This window comes from Oryctolagus cuniculus, chromosome 1 (assembly GCF_964237555.1).
Source record: "Oryctolagus cuniculus chromosome 1, mOryCun1.1, whole genome shotgun sequence".
NCBI classification, from domain to species: Eukaryota; Metazoa; Chordata; class Mammalia; order Lagomorpha; family Leporidae; genus Oryctolagus; species Oryctolagus cuniculus.
In genome coordinates, this window is record NC_091432.1 from 201,641,300 (window position 1) to 201,655,015 (window position 13,716).

Genomic DNA, 13,716 nt, shown 5'->3' on the forward strand with positions numbered 1-13,716 from the left:
AAAGTAGCTGTTACAGAAGAGCTTCCAGTATATTCTACAGATCCCCAGGAACATGCTCCACCACCCCACTCCACAAATGCGCCTAAAACTACCATGGGGCAGGTTTCCCCAAGGCGTGCGTGCAGGGCTGAAGACTCAAGGGAACCAGACTGGAAGCACCTGCTGCACTCGCAGCAGCGTCAACCCGCCCCTGCTGCACTGGGAGAGTGACTTTCAAGGGGCGGATTCCACCAGATGATTTTCAGTGGAGTCTGTGACCCCACAAACGATAAGAAGCACTGTGGCAGAGAAGGGGGCCGGGGACCAGGACCACCCTGCCCCCTATTCAGGAAACACACAAGGAAGCAAAGGGAAAGCAGGAAACACCCTAGAACGCAGGAGATTTTTAAGTCTGGTTTTGATCTAAACGGGTTAACTCATGATCTCTGGACTCAGCAAATCAGGGAATCCAACTGTTCCCTGGTGTAGTCATGGAATCTCCAAGGTACAGGTTCTTTTGAAATGCATGGTTTGATCTGAACAAACTCCTAGGGACTAGATTCTTAGGGGTCTTTTGTCCATGAAAATCTTAGAATCCCAATCTTGGATGCTAAATCTGGAGCACAGGTATAGCAACACTCGGACAAGGAGGAATCCGAATTCCAGGAGAATGGGGGTCACAAGACCAGGGTGGGGGGCAGGAAATCCTGAGATGTGCGGCTTTTACCTAGAGGCACTGGAAGTTAACCATAGAGAACCATGAGGTCCCAGGACCGATTATCAAAGCATACAGTCATAAATATTACCGCAATAAATAATGGATCTTAGCACTAACACTTTGGCATTAAGGAAGTGAAGAGTTGTGGATTTATAGGCTCCAAATCTTCCAGATGTTCCTGAACAGGAATTCATTTAAATAACATAAACTTTAGACCTTAAAAAATATCTAAAACTGGAGAAGCAGCAGGCTGCAGTAGTGGCATCATATGTGTTTTCAAAGGCAGCACCTTAGTCCCAGCATTTTACTATACAGGGGTCTTCCAAAAGTTCATGGAAAACATGTATCATGGAGGAAAAAAACTATGCATAGATTTCAATATTTTTTGCACAAAAATTAACTTATCTTTTAATTCTATTTTCCACAAACTTTTAAAAAGTATCCCCCTATAGGGACTTTGATCGAAAGTTTCAAGCCATAGAAATACAATCGTAGAGAATCACATCCTTTGATTTATGGAATCATGTTAGAATGACAGTACAGAATTTAAGGTCTGGAAATTCGGATCTTAGAATTTTGGTAACAGAAAACCACCAGCGTTCCTCCACCCCCCTCCCGCCCACCCCCCAGTAACAGGTCTCAACATATAATCCGGTAAAAATTTAAAAGAAAGCTCTTCGGGAAAACGAAACAGAACGAAACCTGGATTTTCACTTGGATACTTTGGAAGAAGGCGCTCGGGGCTCGCTGGGGGAGTCTGACGTCCCGCTCCGTCCGCGGCAGCGCCCCTCCCCAGGGCAGGTCGTTGGGCAAACGCACAGGACAACCGCTTCCCACCCACCCCACCCCCCGCCCCGCACCGGGTGGCGGAGCGCAGCGCTGGCTTGTGCCTCGATCTTCCGAAAGCGGGTGCCGACGCCAGGCGTGGCTGAGCCTGACCTCAGCTCACGGCGGCCAGCAAGGACGCGGCAAACCGCACCCCTCCCCAAAAAGCCGTGCCACCCACTTCTAGCCAAGACCCTCCTCTTGGAGTCCCCTTGCTCCCCCGCACCACCGCCTCTCCGCGACCTGCACCCGGGGCGTGCAGCCTGGAGCTTTCTGAAGCCGCACGCAAGTCCGGAAACTCAGGGGGTAGAAAGGGCTTCAGGGGAATGCCACATGCCCTGCAGCCCCCAACCCTCAGAGCAGAAAACCGAGGCCCTGCGAGAGCGAAGGGACGCAGGCCAGCGGGGCTGCGGCGGCGCACGCATCCCTTCGGGAGCCGCAGGGATGCCTGCACACTCGCGAAGCAAACGGGCCCCGTCCACCCACCCCTTCCCGGCACACGCTCTCACCATGGGAGGAAGGAGCCGCCTGCCTGCCCTTGGGGGCGTCGGAAGCATCTGGAGGGACCCCTCCCAAGGGGAATCGGAGGGGTCCCGGGTTACCGCAAGTGGGCAAGAGCGCAGCTTGCGTCGAAACTCTCGGTGACAAAGAGGGGTCCCGCGCCACACAGACAGAGCGAACCCTTACACCGTGGGGCGGGGGGGGGGGGGGGGAGGGAAAGAGGCGGCAGAAAAGGGAAGTGGCCACCTCTGGCACCGGGCTGGGAGACGCCGTCCCTAAAAGAGATGCAGACTGGAGGCTCGGCTCCGGGCGAGGCTGGGGCTCCCCGTAAGCCCTACCTGCCCGAGCCGGCCTAGGAGCCGTCGACTGAAGGTTGGATCATCCGCAAAGGGCTCGGGAGCCAGTCACACGGAACCTCCCCCTCCCGCCCGCCACCCCACATTAATCCAGCGCCCCCTCGGCCGACTCTCACCCTCTCAGGACATTCCCTGCGAGTCCCAGCCCTGCGCCAAGGCCAGGAAAGTCCGGGAGCGCCGAGGTCTCCCACGGCGGTCCCCGGAGCCTGCGCGCCTCAGTCTCCCCGTCTGGGCGCGGAGGGGGCCGGCCCGGGGGATCTCCAAGCGCCCTCCCCTCTCTGACGTTGCGGGGCTCCCGCCGCGCCGCCTCCGCCGCTTCTACCTGCAGAGGTGCGCCCCGGGGGTGCGGGGGGGGCAGTCGGGGGCGGGCGGGGAACCGGCACCGCCCCCACGCTTCCTGGCGCCTTTAAGGAGGAGAAGCCAGCGGAGGGAGGAGCTGGCCCCGGGTGTGTGCGAGGGAGCGCCTCGCTCGCCGGCAGGTCCCCAAAGCCAGAGGAGTCCAGCGCCGCGGAGAGGAGCAGTCGCGCGCCCCGCCTCGGCCCGCGCCGCGACCTCGCGCCCCGCGCCTCGCCGCCCCGCTCTTGGCGCGGCCCGCAGCCTTGGCCACGGAAAGGACGCTGGGGCGGCCCTCGCCAGAGCGCCCCGAGCCTGCACTAAACTACCCTCGATTCAGGCCTTCGGGCCTGCACGCTTGACCTCGACAGCTACTCTCGGACCAGTGTGGACCGGCGACCAGCCTCGGCCACCCCAACTCCAGGCCCCACTTAGGGACTTCTCGACCGCTTGGCACCGGCAGCCAAGGACCCGCCGGCCCGTGACGGGAGCCTGGTCCCGGTTCCAACGCCGCCGCCTGGCCTCGAGCTCCGGACCACGAGCTGCGCCGTCAGTGGGCGGGACACTGCCGGGCCTCAGCCGGCACCGCACGACCGGAGAGACCCGCGGACGCCAGCGTGCCCCAGCCCGGGCGACCGTGCTCTCGGTGCCCGCCCGCCGGGACCCCCCAGCTCTCGGCACAGGGAGCTAGCGTCCATCCGGAGGACGCGGCCTGCAGTGCCCAGAGCCCCCCCAACCTCGACCCTCGACAGCGGCGGGCGGCGCGGACGCCGGGGGCTGCGGGACGGCCGTGCCATGACGGCCGAGAGCGGGCCACCGCCGCCGCCGCCGCCGCCGCCGCAGCCCGAGGCGCTGCCGGCCGTGAAGGAGGAGCGCGGCGAGGCGGCAGGGGCCGGGGTCCCCGGCGAGGCTGCGGGCCGCGGCGCGGGCGGGCGGCGGCGCAAGCGCCCCCTGCAGCGCGGGAAGCCGCCCTACAGCTACATCGCGCTCATTGCCATGGCCATCGCGCACGCGCCCGAGCGCCGCCTCACGCTGGGCGGCATCTACAAGTTCATCACCGAGCGCTTCCCCTTCTACCGCGACAACCCCAAAAAGTGGCAGAACAGCATCCGCCACAACCTCACGCTCAACGACTGCTTCCTCAAGATCCCGCGCGAGGCCGGCCGCCCCGGCAAGGGCAACTACTGGGCGCTGGACCCCAACGCCGAGGACATGTTCGAGAGCGGCAGCTTCCTGCGCCGCCGCAAGCGCTTCAAGCGCTCGGACCTGTCCACCTACCCGGCCTATATGCACGACGCGGCGGCCGCCGCAGCCGCTGCCGCTGCCGCAGCCGCCGCCGCGATCTTCCCGGGCGCGGTGCCCGCCGCGCGCGCGCCCTACCCGGGAGCCGTCTACGCCGGCTACGCGCCGCCGTCGCTCGCCGCGCCGCCTCCTGTCTACTACCCCGCCGCGTCGCCGGGCCCGTGCCGAGTGTTCGGCCTGGTTCCTGAGCGGCCGCTCAGCCCGGATCTGGGCCCCGCGCCATCGGGGCCGGGTGGCTCCTGCGCCTTCGCCTCCGCCGGCGCCCCCTCCACTACCACCGGCTACCAGCCCGCTGGCTGCTCCGGGGCTCGGCCTGCCAACCCCTCGGCCTATACGGCCGCCTACGCAGGCCCCGACGGCGCGTACCCGCAGGGAGCGGGCGGGGCGCTCTTTGCGGCGGCCGGCCGCTTGGCAGGACCCGCTTCGCCCCCCGCGGGTGGCAGCGGTGGTGGCGTGGAGACCGCAGTGGACTTCTACGGGCGCTCATCGCCTGGCCAGTTCGGAGCGCTGGGGCCTTGCTACAATCCTGGCGGGCAGCTCGGAGCGGGCGGCGGAGGCGCCTACCATGCGCGCCATGCCGCGGCCTATCCCGGCGGGGTGGATCGGTTCGTGTCCGCGATGTGAGCCGAGCGTGAGGACCAGAACGCACAGATACTTCGGCAGCCCACACGAACTGACTTTCCCCGAGATCCGAGGACGGGAATGGAGAGAGGACCTGAACTGGGGAGCGCGTGGCGGGCGCACCGCGTCCACGTCCGGTTTGCTTTGTGAACCGCGAAGTGGGGAGAGGCAGGAGTGCCACGTGGGGACTGACACCAGGAAACCCTCGATGGGACGAAGCCGCACGGGACACGCCCTTTGGCCTTGCATTACAGGGGAAGCGCCTGGTGCTTCCCGCTTCCCGGTGTTGCTCGAAACTTGGGCCTTTGGTTACTGCAATAAAGGGCGCTCCTTTCTTCTTAAAGTGAGGAGGACAAAGGTGCAAAAGTAGCCCCCACCCCCATTTTTTAATGGAAGAAAATCTGCCCGGTTGACATGGGCTCATTTTCCTTGCCTCCCAGAACCTGCAGACCCGGCTCTGGTTCTGAACTGTGCCCCAGCTCCGCGGGTGGCCGGGACCCTCAGCCCCTCTGCCACACAACCGCGTTGTGGGGTCCCACCCTCCCCCACGTTCTCCTTAAGGCTCCCTCATCTAGGCTGCTCCCCCCGCCCCCACCTATTTGTGGGCCACCCAGAGCGTAAACCCCGGGTCCAGGAAATTGGAACCACACTGGTGGCAAGGGTCTAATCTAGGATTAGCTCCAGGCAGTGATCATATCATAATTTATTGAGTCTTGTAGGATGTTCTGGTCATCCTACAGCTGTAGCCGCCCAGTCTTAAACTGGGCTTTCTGGGGAGGCAGGTGGATGCACCCACTGCCCGCTGTTTGCTGTGCAACAAGCAACCCCACACTGATACCAAATTAGTTCAAGACAAGAGGTCTCAGGGGAGCCAGCAGGTGCTGTTTCTAGTAGTTGGGGCTGGCTCTTCCATCGCTGGTACCCTCTGCACCCTTCCCAGGCCAGAGAGGGAGAGAGAGGAGCTTAACTGGGGCAGGCAGTGAAGGAAGCTTTAGAAACAAACCTGAATTTTTAACTCCATTTTGAATCTTGTCTGAGCAGCAGACGCACCCAAAGCAGAGAGAGTGAGCAGCTCTCCCACCTTCCTCTTGAGAAATCTTGGAACTTTCGGTTCTGGAGTGGAAATTTCCAGCCTTAAGTATTTCAGAGGCTCCACGTGCAGCCTTGCGGTCAACCTGAGTGTTCGGCTGAACCGTTTTCATCAAAACCCGTGAGCAAGTGAGTTCTGTTCAGAGAAACTCGGCCCCTCTTGGCCTAGTTAAGTAGATGGGGAAGACCAAGTGGGGTTGTGGACAAGAAGATGGCGTAAAACCCAGTGGTCTTTTTCAGTTTTCTATTTTGGGGACTGCACTATCCTGTTCACAAAAACAGGCGAACTTACTTCAGCCCAGGCGGGGATTTGTCCGACAGAAATACCATGCAGACCACATATGCGACTTTAAATTTTCTAGTATCCATGTTAAGGTAGTAAGAAGAAAAAGATGAGGTTAATTTTAATAACATATTTAACTCAAAATACCCGAAAATACTATCGTTTCAACATATAGTCAACATAAAAATGGTTGAGCTGTTTCACCCTTTTTTCCATAGTAAGTCTTCCAGATTTGGGGTGTATCTTGCCCTCACGGCCAATCTAAATTTGAACTGGCCCCACACCTGCTCAGCAGCAGCCTTGAGAGGCTGGCTAGTGTGTTCCGGAGTGCTGGGCCCCCGCAGTCCTCTGGCTTTGAGGGTGGTGGGTGACCCTTTGGAGGTGGGAGGCAGCCTGAGTACTGCTGTTGCCTTCCTGCGCCCAGGTTCCGTAGCCAAGCCTGTGACCTGGAAAAAGTGGAGGTGTCGGGCCTCCCTCCTCCCCCTGGAGTCCCTTCCAGGTGTGAAATTCAAGGGTGCTCCCTGGGCAGCTGGAAAAGTGGCCCTCGCAGGTGGAGAGACCCAAGAGCCCGACACGGAGTTTTCCACCCCAGAGAGCTGTCTTTGGCTGCGCGGCGCAGGCCTGGGTTTGCCACTAAGATAGCGCGGAAGTCGAGCCTTTGTGTCCGAATTGCCAAGCGCCCGGCTTTGCCAGCTCCCGCGAGCCGAACCAGTGCCTTCCCGCATAACCTCGTTCGCGGAAAAGGGAATTCGTGACTGCTGCCTCAGAGGGTCCTCCTGCAGTCCAAGCAGAGAAGTGACAGGAGGGCAGAGGGACTCTAAAATAAACAAACACTGCCCGGTCATGAAGCGGCCTGGAGCGACGCCCAGGGAAGCCCGGGGACCCGGAGAGACAGGATGGGAAAGAGCCGCCGTCTTCGCCCCCACCCTGCCGGCTGGCTCGCGCCAAAGGTGAGGCTGTGACAGCGGCGAAGGCAGCGTCGGCGGAGAGAGCGGCGCGCGACGAAGGATCTGGGGCTGCACGGCGACGGTCCGGGGGGACCCGTGCTCGTGGGGCGCTGGCGACCGAGCGATGGCCTTCTCGGTCTCCCGCGGGCCAGGCCAGGCCGGGCCGGGCCGGGAGCCGCGCAGGGAGCGAGCGCCTCCGAGGCAGCGCGCACCGCTCGGGACTTCCACTGCAGCGGGCGCCGGGCGGACGGTGCAGCCTGCGAGGCTCCGCGCGTCCTGGGGACGCCCCAGCTCCAGGAATCCTCGAACCATGGGCCCTCACAGCTTCTTCTTCTTCTTCTTCTTTTTTTTTTTTTCTTCCTGTTTCGAACACAAATCGCCAGCCCTTCTCGGGTGCTGCACCCTCAGCGTCGTGTGCAGGCGCCCCCGGGCACGGGTAATTAGATGCGTTCTTCCCTAATTGCCCAAGGCTCGTTAGAATTCGCCCCAGAGCCCTAACATTTATTTTCTTTCAAATTAACTTTGCTTTGCAATTAAGCTTAGGAAACCAGCAACAAAAGCAGACTTGGCCCGAGGTCGTTTACTACGAAAACGGATTAAGGCAGCCGCGCTCCTCGGGTTAGGGGAAAGATTCCTACGGCCCGCGCTTCGAGGGGGAGGGTCCCGACCTCGGGGGCGAGCTGCGGCGGGGAGCGCACGGCCGCGGCTGGTGCTGGCGGCGGTGGCGGCGGCGAGCTCCGCGGCGCGCAGACCCTGCTTCCAGGCGAGCGCGGGCGCTGACTGCGGGACGGCCCGAGCTGAACCCAGGGCGCGATGCCGCTGCACTTGGCGCGGTTGCCCACGCACCCCCGTCATCTCCTTTACCGAGCACTTCCTGAGAATATTCTGTTATTAAATTTCTTTCTTACTAAAAAAAAAAAAATCAGTTCGTGTTCGCTTTGTCGTGTGTGTGTGTTTAAATACAGGCAAGAGAAAGAAAGAGGGAGGGGCTGGAGAAAGGAGGTAGGAAGAAAAATTAGCGAAAATCCGAGAAATCCCTGGCTGTCTCAGAGGAAGCACAGACAGCAGTCAGTGAATAGCATTTCTGGATTTTGTTTTTGTTTGTTTTTACAAGGCACAGGAGGCCTGAGTCGACTTTGTTGCTGAATTGCTGTGTTTTTGTTTAAAACATATATTTGAGAGAAAAATCTTCCATCCACTGGTTCACTCCGCAAACGGCCGCAGCAGCCAGAGCTGAGCCAGGCTGAAACCAGGAGCCAGGAACCCCAGCCTGGTCCCCCACGTGGGTGCCAGGGGTCCCAGCACTTGGGCCAGCAGCCACTGCCTTCCCAGATGTTTTAGCTGAAAGCGGAATCAGAAGTGGAGCAGCAGGAATGTGAATTAGTGCTCTGATATGGGATGCCGGCTTCAGAATCAGCAGCTTAACCCACTGCGCCACAGCCCCGGCCCTGCTGTGAGGCTTTGAACAAGTTCCTCCCAGCACTGGAAGGCTTTGGCTTTAGCTTTGCCGTCTCCAAAACTAGATGCAGGTCCCTTCCACACTCACGTTCTTACTGCCAGCATTGCGGGGCAGCACACACTTCTTGCAAGGGCCAGGAGAGGCTTAGAGCTGGGTACGTGTGTGTGTGTGTGTGTGTGTGTGTACCTTTCCTGCTGTTTTGCACAGAAGCCTGAGGCCTGTCTCCATGGCCGTGCCCTGGGAGCTTGCTAGAAATGCAGAATCTCAGGTCCCACTGCAGATCTGCAGGGTTGCAACCTGCCCCTCCACAAGCCCTTCGAGTGATTCGTATGCAAAAAGGCAGACACTTGAGAACATATTTATATATATTATAGTGTAATATTTATATTGTCGGGAGCAGAGACCCTGGACTAACTTCCAGCAGCCTCCCGCTTCTGGCCAAGATCCCTAACCTGCACTATAGCACAACCTTGCGGCTCTGGCTGCAGAGAGGAGAGAGGGGCGGGGCTGCAAGGGGACAGGGCTGCGCTGGGCTGGAGCATAGCTCCTCCTCCCTTGGGTTTGCTTCCTGAGCCCTGGCCCTTGCAATGCATCCAGCCCTTTGGTGACTGACAGTGGCATTCAACACACGTATATCTGACAGCATCTTGAAAGCTGGGTGCCAGAGCCATGGCAGGAGGCCAACTCCTGACTCCCAGCCAAGACACTTTGGGGACCCTGGGTTCTGGTCTCTGCAGCCTCCCTAAGCACCAGTCATTTGCCCAAGAAGGGGATAAAATCTACCCCTGACCCCTGAACTCCATCAGCCCCTCGGCTGGGATAGTTGAGGACTTGGGAGGGAAGCAAGTCTTTCTTTTCAACCCAATGCCCAGCAGGAAGGGGCCCCAGAGTTCACGGAGATGCTCAGGTAGCAAGCTCGGGGCCCCTGGGGGCCTAAGGAGTGCTCTCCTGCTCACACGCCTTTCTGGAGGACTTGGGTTTCCATCCTCATCCTGTTTCCGAGAAGTGCTGACTCCTGGGTGAGCTGCTGGCATGCCAAATAGCTGGGAAAAAATATCCTTGACGTAAAGCAATTCAGACTGGGGCATGTACCATGCAGGATTGGCGGGGGCCCAGCTTGGGGCAGTGCTGTTCCCAGGATCCCATTGCAACACACCGGGAGCACCAGGACTCTCATCTGGTGCTTGCCTGGTGCTCAGTGGTGGGAATACTAGGAGTATGTGCAGAGCTTCTGCAGCATCAAAGAAGGCACTTGTGACTTGCTGAAGACCAGACAGCCGAGTGTCCAAGCTGGACCAGAGCCTAGCGCTCCTCCAAGGAAGCCTGCCTCACATTATCATCTCAATAAAGGCAACTTGGAAGGAAAAGTGGAGAGCTGGGGGTGGGGTAAAGGTGGGGCTTGGGGGTAGTGTGGAGTGCACCCAGAGGGACTTCCCATCTAGGGTTTCCATTGTATGGATGGGCAAACTGAGCCAGCAGCTGATGGAGTAAGTAGCTTTGAATGGGGGTGGGGGGAGTGCTGTGGCCTAGAGGGTAAAGCTGCCGCCTGCAGTACCAGCATCCCATATGGGCACAGGTTCTAGTCCCGGCTGCTCTACTTCTGATTCAGCTCTCTGCTATGGCCTGGGAAAGCAGTAGAAGATGGCCCAAGTCCTTGGGCCCCTGCACCCATGTGGGAGACCCGGAAGAAGCTCCTGGCTCCTGGCCTCAGATCAGTGCAGCTCCGGCCGTTTTGGCCATCTGGGGAGTGAACCAGCAAATGGAAGACTCTCTCTTTCTCTTTCCTTCTCTCTGTGTAACTCTGACTTTCAAGTAAATAAATAAATCTTTAAAAAAAAAAAAGAATTACCTGGGGGACAGCCATGCAGTTAGTGCTTCTCAAGCCAAATTGAGCAGTGGACAAAAGAAAAAATAGGGCTGGGGGTGATAGAGACCCTTAATGAGCTTGGCACCCTCCTCTCCCTGCCTGGGGCAAAGCCGGCCTTGCAGAGCCGCTGGAGTGGCCCCTGCTGCCTGGTCTCAGGAGAGAAAGTCTGTCTGCTCCCTGTGGAGCACCCTGGGCCCCTCTGCCGCCTCCACACCTCCTCTGCTGAGAGCCCAGGCTGATTCCCAGCTCAGGCCAGAAGGGCTGACCGGGAGCAGAAGCACACAGGGATCAGCTGTCAGCCCCTCCCAGGGAGAGGGAGGCATTGGGAAGTCTGAATCAGTGTGGCTCTCAGCCGTGGTGCAGAGCACTGCTTATCTTGCTATCTGAGAACCCGGGCGGCTTCTCGAGGGTGTGGGCAAAGCAGAGCCCAGCTTTCGTTTCTCAGGCTTGGAGGCATTCAGCCACCGAGAGATGAAGTGTGAGAGCCACTACCCTGTGGGGCTTCACTCCTGCCTCTGCACTCAGCCTCCTGGGGGGCGCCTGCCTCCCTCCTCCATTCTCCTCCCACTGCCAGCTCGCCTTCCTGAAGCTCCGTTCCCGTCCACTTTCTATGGTGGAAAGCCCCAGTTCCTCATCTGGCTCTTGGAACCCTCCGTGAGCCCTATGCCAGCCCCTTCCTGGCCTTATCTCCTGTGGCTCTCCTTCCTGCACCCCCAGGCTCCAGCCAGCACAACACTTGCTGTCCCCCAGATACCCCAATGCATTCCCATTGCCATGAATTTACTCGGACTGCTCCCTCTCCAGGAACCACCTACCTCCAAGGCCACCATCTATAAGGAGCCCCCTTGTCTGTCTGCAGCCTCCCAGTAGGGCTCCCTGCTTCCCGGCGCCACAATCTTGCCGTTCTCATCTTCCCTGTCAGACGCCCTTGAAGAAAGAACAGCATCGGGCAGTGCCATGGCCCATCCTGTGTGGGTGCTAGTTGGAGTCCCTGCTGTTCCACTTCAGCTCCCTGCTAATGTGCCTGGGAAAGCAGCAGAGGATGGCCCAAGTGCTTGGGTCCCTGCACCCATGTGGAAGACCAGAGGAATATCATGGCTCCAGGCTTTGGCTTTGCCCAGTCCTGGCTGTTGTCATTTCAGGAGTGAACCAGCAGATGGAAGATCTCACTCTCTCTCTCTCCCTCCCTCCCTCCCTCTCTCCCTCCTTCCCTCCTTCCCTCCCCCCCCTCCCTCTCTGCCTCTCGTTCTCTCTTTAAAAAAGAAAGAACAGAGTCCTCCCTCCCATGGGGACTGTGCCTCATAGAGCTGGGGTGACCGGATGGACTGTTGAGGACAATTGTCAAGTGGGCAACTCTGTCTAGGGATGAAACAATCTACCTTTTCTGGCATATTCCAGAAGGCATGCCAGATACTATTAATTATGTGCTCAGCCACCTTCCCCTCCTGCTTTGCTCACAGCAACCCAATTTTGTTCACGTTACCTCTGGTCATGTGCTCTAAGATTCATCTGACCCCCTGGGGTGCCCAGGGAGAGAAATCTGGATGTATCTAAGAGAAATGCGAAGATCACTCCATTTAGAGATGGGCACAGGATACTTTCTGTGCCAATGAGATGTCCAGGATAGTCTGCTTGGGACTTCTGGGACATGTTTGCTTATTCTTAAAAGGCAACAGGTGGTAGGAAACAGCCCATTTGCACCTCTGGGTGTGGCTTGAGTGGGACACTTGGAAGTGTGGCAGCCATGCGGCCAGCCTAACAGAACACAGCAGCCCTCCGAGGATGGCCAAGCAGAAAGGTGGGAGGGAGCTGCTCAAAGACTGGTGTAGCTGCCCACACTCACAGCGCTTTGCTGTGTGGTATGGCCCTTGGGATTCGGAGGATGTAAAAGGACTTAGAATATCAGCTATTCGGGATAACAATCCAGTGGTGGGGTAGAGAATGAATTGATGTATGACATTCCTTTGGAACTTCCTGCTGAAGCTCAGTCAAAAGATTTTCTGATTCCTATTGGAAAAGCCAAAATAGAATGCCAAGGGACACACGTAACCGTGGTTGCCCATTCAAGACTTGTGGGCCACTGTTTAGAAGCTGGGACATTATTTTCTAAAGAGGGAGTTGAATGTGAGGTCACAGGTCTGCATACCATCAGACCAATGGATGTTGAAGCCACAGAAGGCAGCGCCATGAAGACAAGTCATCTGGTAACGGTGGAAGGAGGCTGGCCACAGTTTGGAGATGGAGCTGAAAGTTGTGCTGGTGTCATGGAAGGCCCTGCACTCAATGTCCTGGATGCACCTGCTGTCTGTGTCACTGGTGCTGACCTCCCTCGGCCGTATACAGATTCTTGAAGACATCTATACCTCAGGTCAAAGACATCATACTTGCAATAAAGAAAACATTAGACATCTGATTCGGACCTGAAAATCTAGCCATTGAAATTTATTTAAAATCCTTGCTCGTATCTGGATCGTACTGTAAGATCTCACTATTCATAAAGTAATCTCTAGGGCAACAATATGTGTTTTTGTACTGTGTTCAAGTTTAAATATGTCTGCCTGTGGAAAATTCTCCACCATGCTACCCTAGACTCCTGTTTGCTTTTATCCATTACAGTTGCCTTGTTCTTTGAATACATAGAAAATTTTACCCATTGTCACTAGGATAGATACAAATGTGGCAGTCTTAAAGATATACCCAAAATAGATAACTTATATGAATTAAATAAATGTATAATCTACAGTTACTGTAGATTGTTTTGATAAGGAATAAGGAAATTCCTAAATATGAAAAAAAGATAGGATTTCAGAAAGTATATGGGGAATGGAATTAACAGATAAGTTTATTTATTTATTTAAAATTAAATTTAAAATTAAAAAAATTTTTAAAAACTTATTTATTTGAAAGTCAAACCTACAGAGAGGGGTGGGGGAGAAACACAGAGATTTCCATCCTTTGGTTCACTCCCCAAATGGCTATAACAACCAGGGTTGAACCAGACCAAAGCCAGGAACCAGAAGCTTCTTCCAGGTCTCCCATGTGGGTGCAGGGGCCCAAGCACTTGGGCCATCTTCCACAGCTTTTCCATTAGCAGGGAACTGGATCAGAAACACAGCAGCTGGGGCATGAACTGGCACCCATATGGGATGCCAATATTGCAGGCAGTGGCTTGATATGCCACGCCATGCTGGCCCCTGCAAAAATTTTCTTAAATCTACACATTTTTCTTACAATATGCATTTTCTGTGAACTTTTTTAAATTAAAATTTATTTAAAAAAATTTATTGGGACTGGCCGGCACTGACTGTGACATAGCAAGTAAAGCTTCCACCTGAAGTACTGGCATCCCATCTTGGAGCCGGTTCAAATCCCAGCTGCTCCACTTCTGATCCTGCTCTCTGCTGTGGCCTACGAAAACAATGGAAGATGACCCAAG

The 13,716-nt window shown here is 57.0% G+C and overlaps 1 protein-coding gene and 1 pseudogene across 1 annotated transcript; both read left to right on the forward strand.

The window, feature by feature from the left end:
- Positions 1–3,503: 3,503 nt before the first annotated feature.
- FOXE1 (forkhead box E1) lies at positions 3,504–6,171 on the forward strand. Its single transcript, XM_070054789.1, has one exon. It carries the CDS (start codon positions 3,508–3,510, stop codon positions 4,636–4,638), a length of 1,131 nt encoding a protein of 376 aa, XP_069910890.1. The 5' UTR covers positions 3,504–3,507; the 3' UTR covers positions 4,639–6,171.
- A 5,845-nt stretch (positions 6,172–12,016) lies between these two features.
- LOC103348020 (pyruvate dehydrogenase E1 component subunit beta, mitochondrial pseudogene) lies at positions 12,017–12,779 on the forward strand (annotated as a pseudogene).
- The last annotated feature ends 937 nt before the right edge of the window (positions 12,780–13,716 follow it).

Bases quoted from the DNA above. Each gene is read 5' to 3' on its own strand.
- FOXE1 (XM_070054789.1), top strand. From the start codon at position 3,508: ATGACGGCCGAGAGCGGGCCACCGCCGCCGCCGCCGCCGCCGCCGCAG.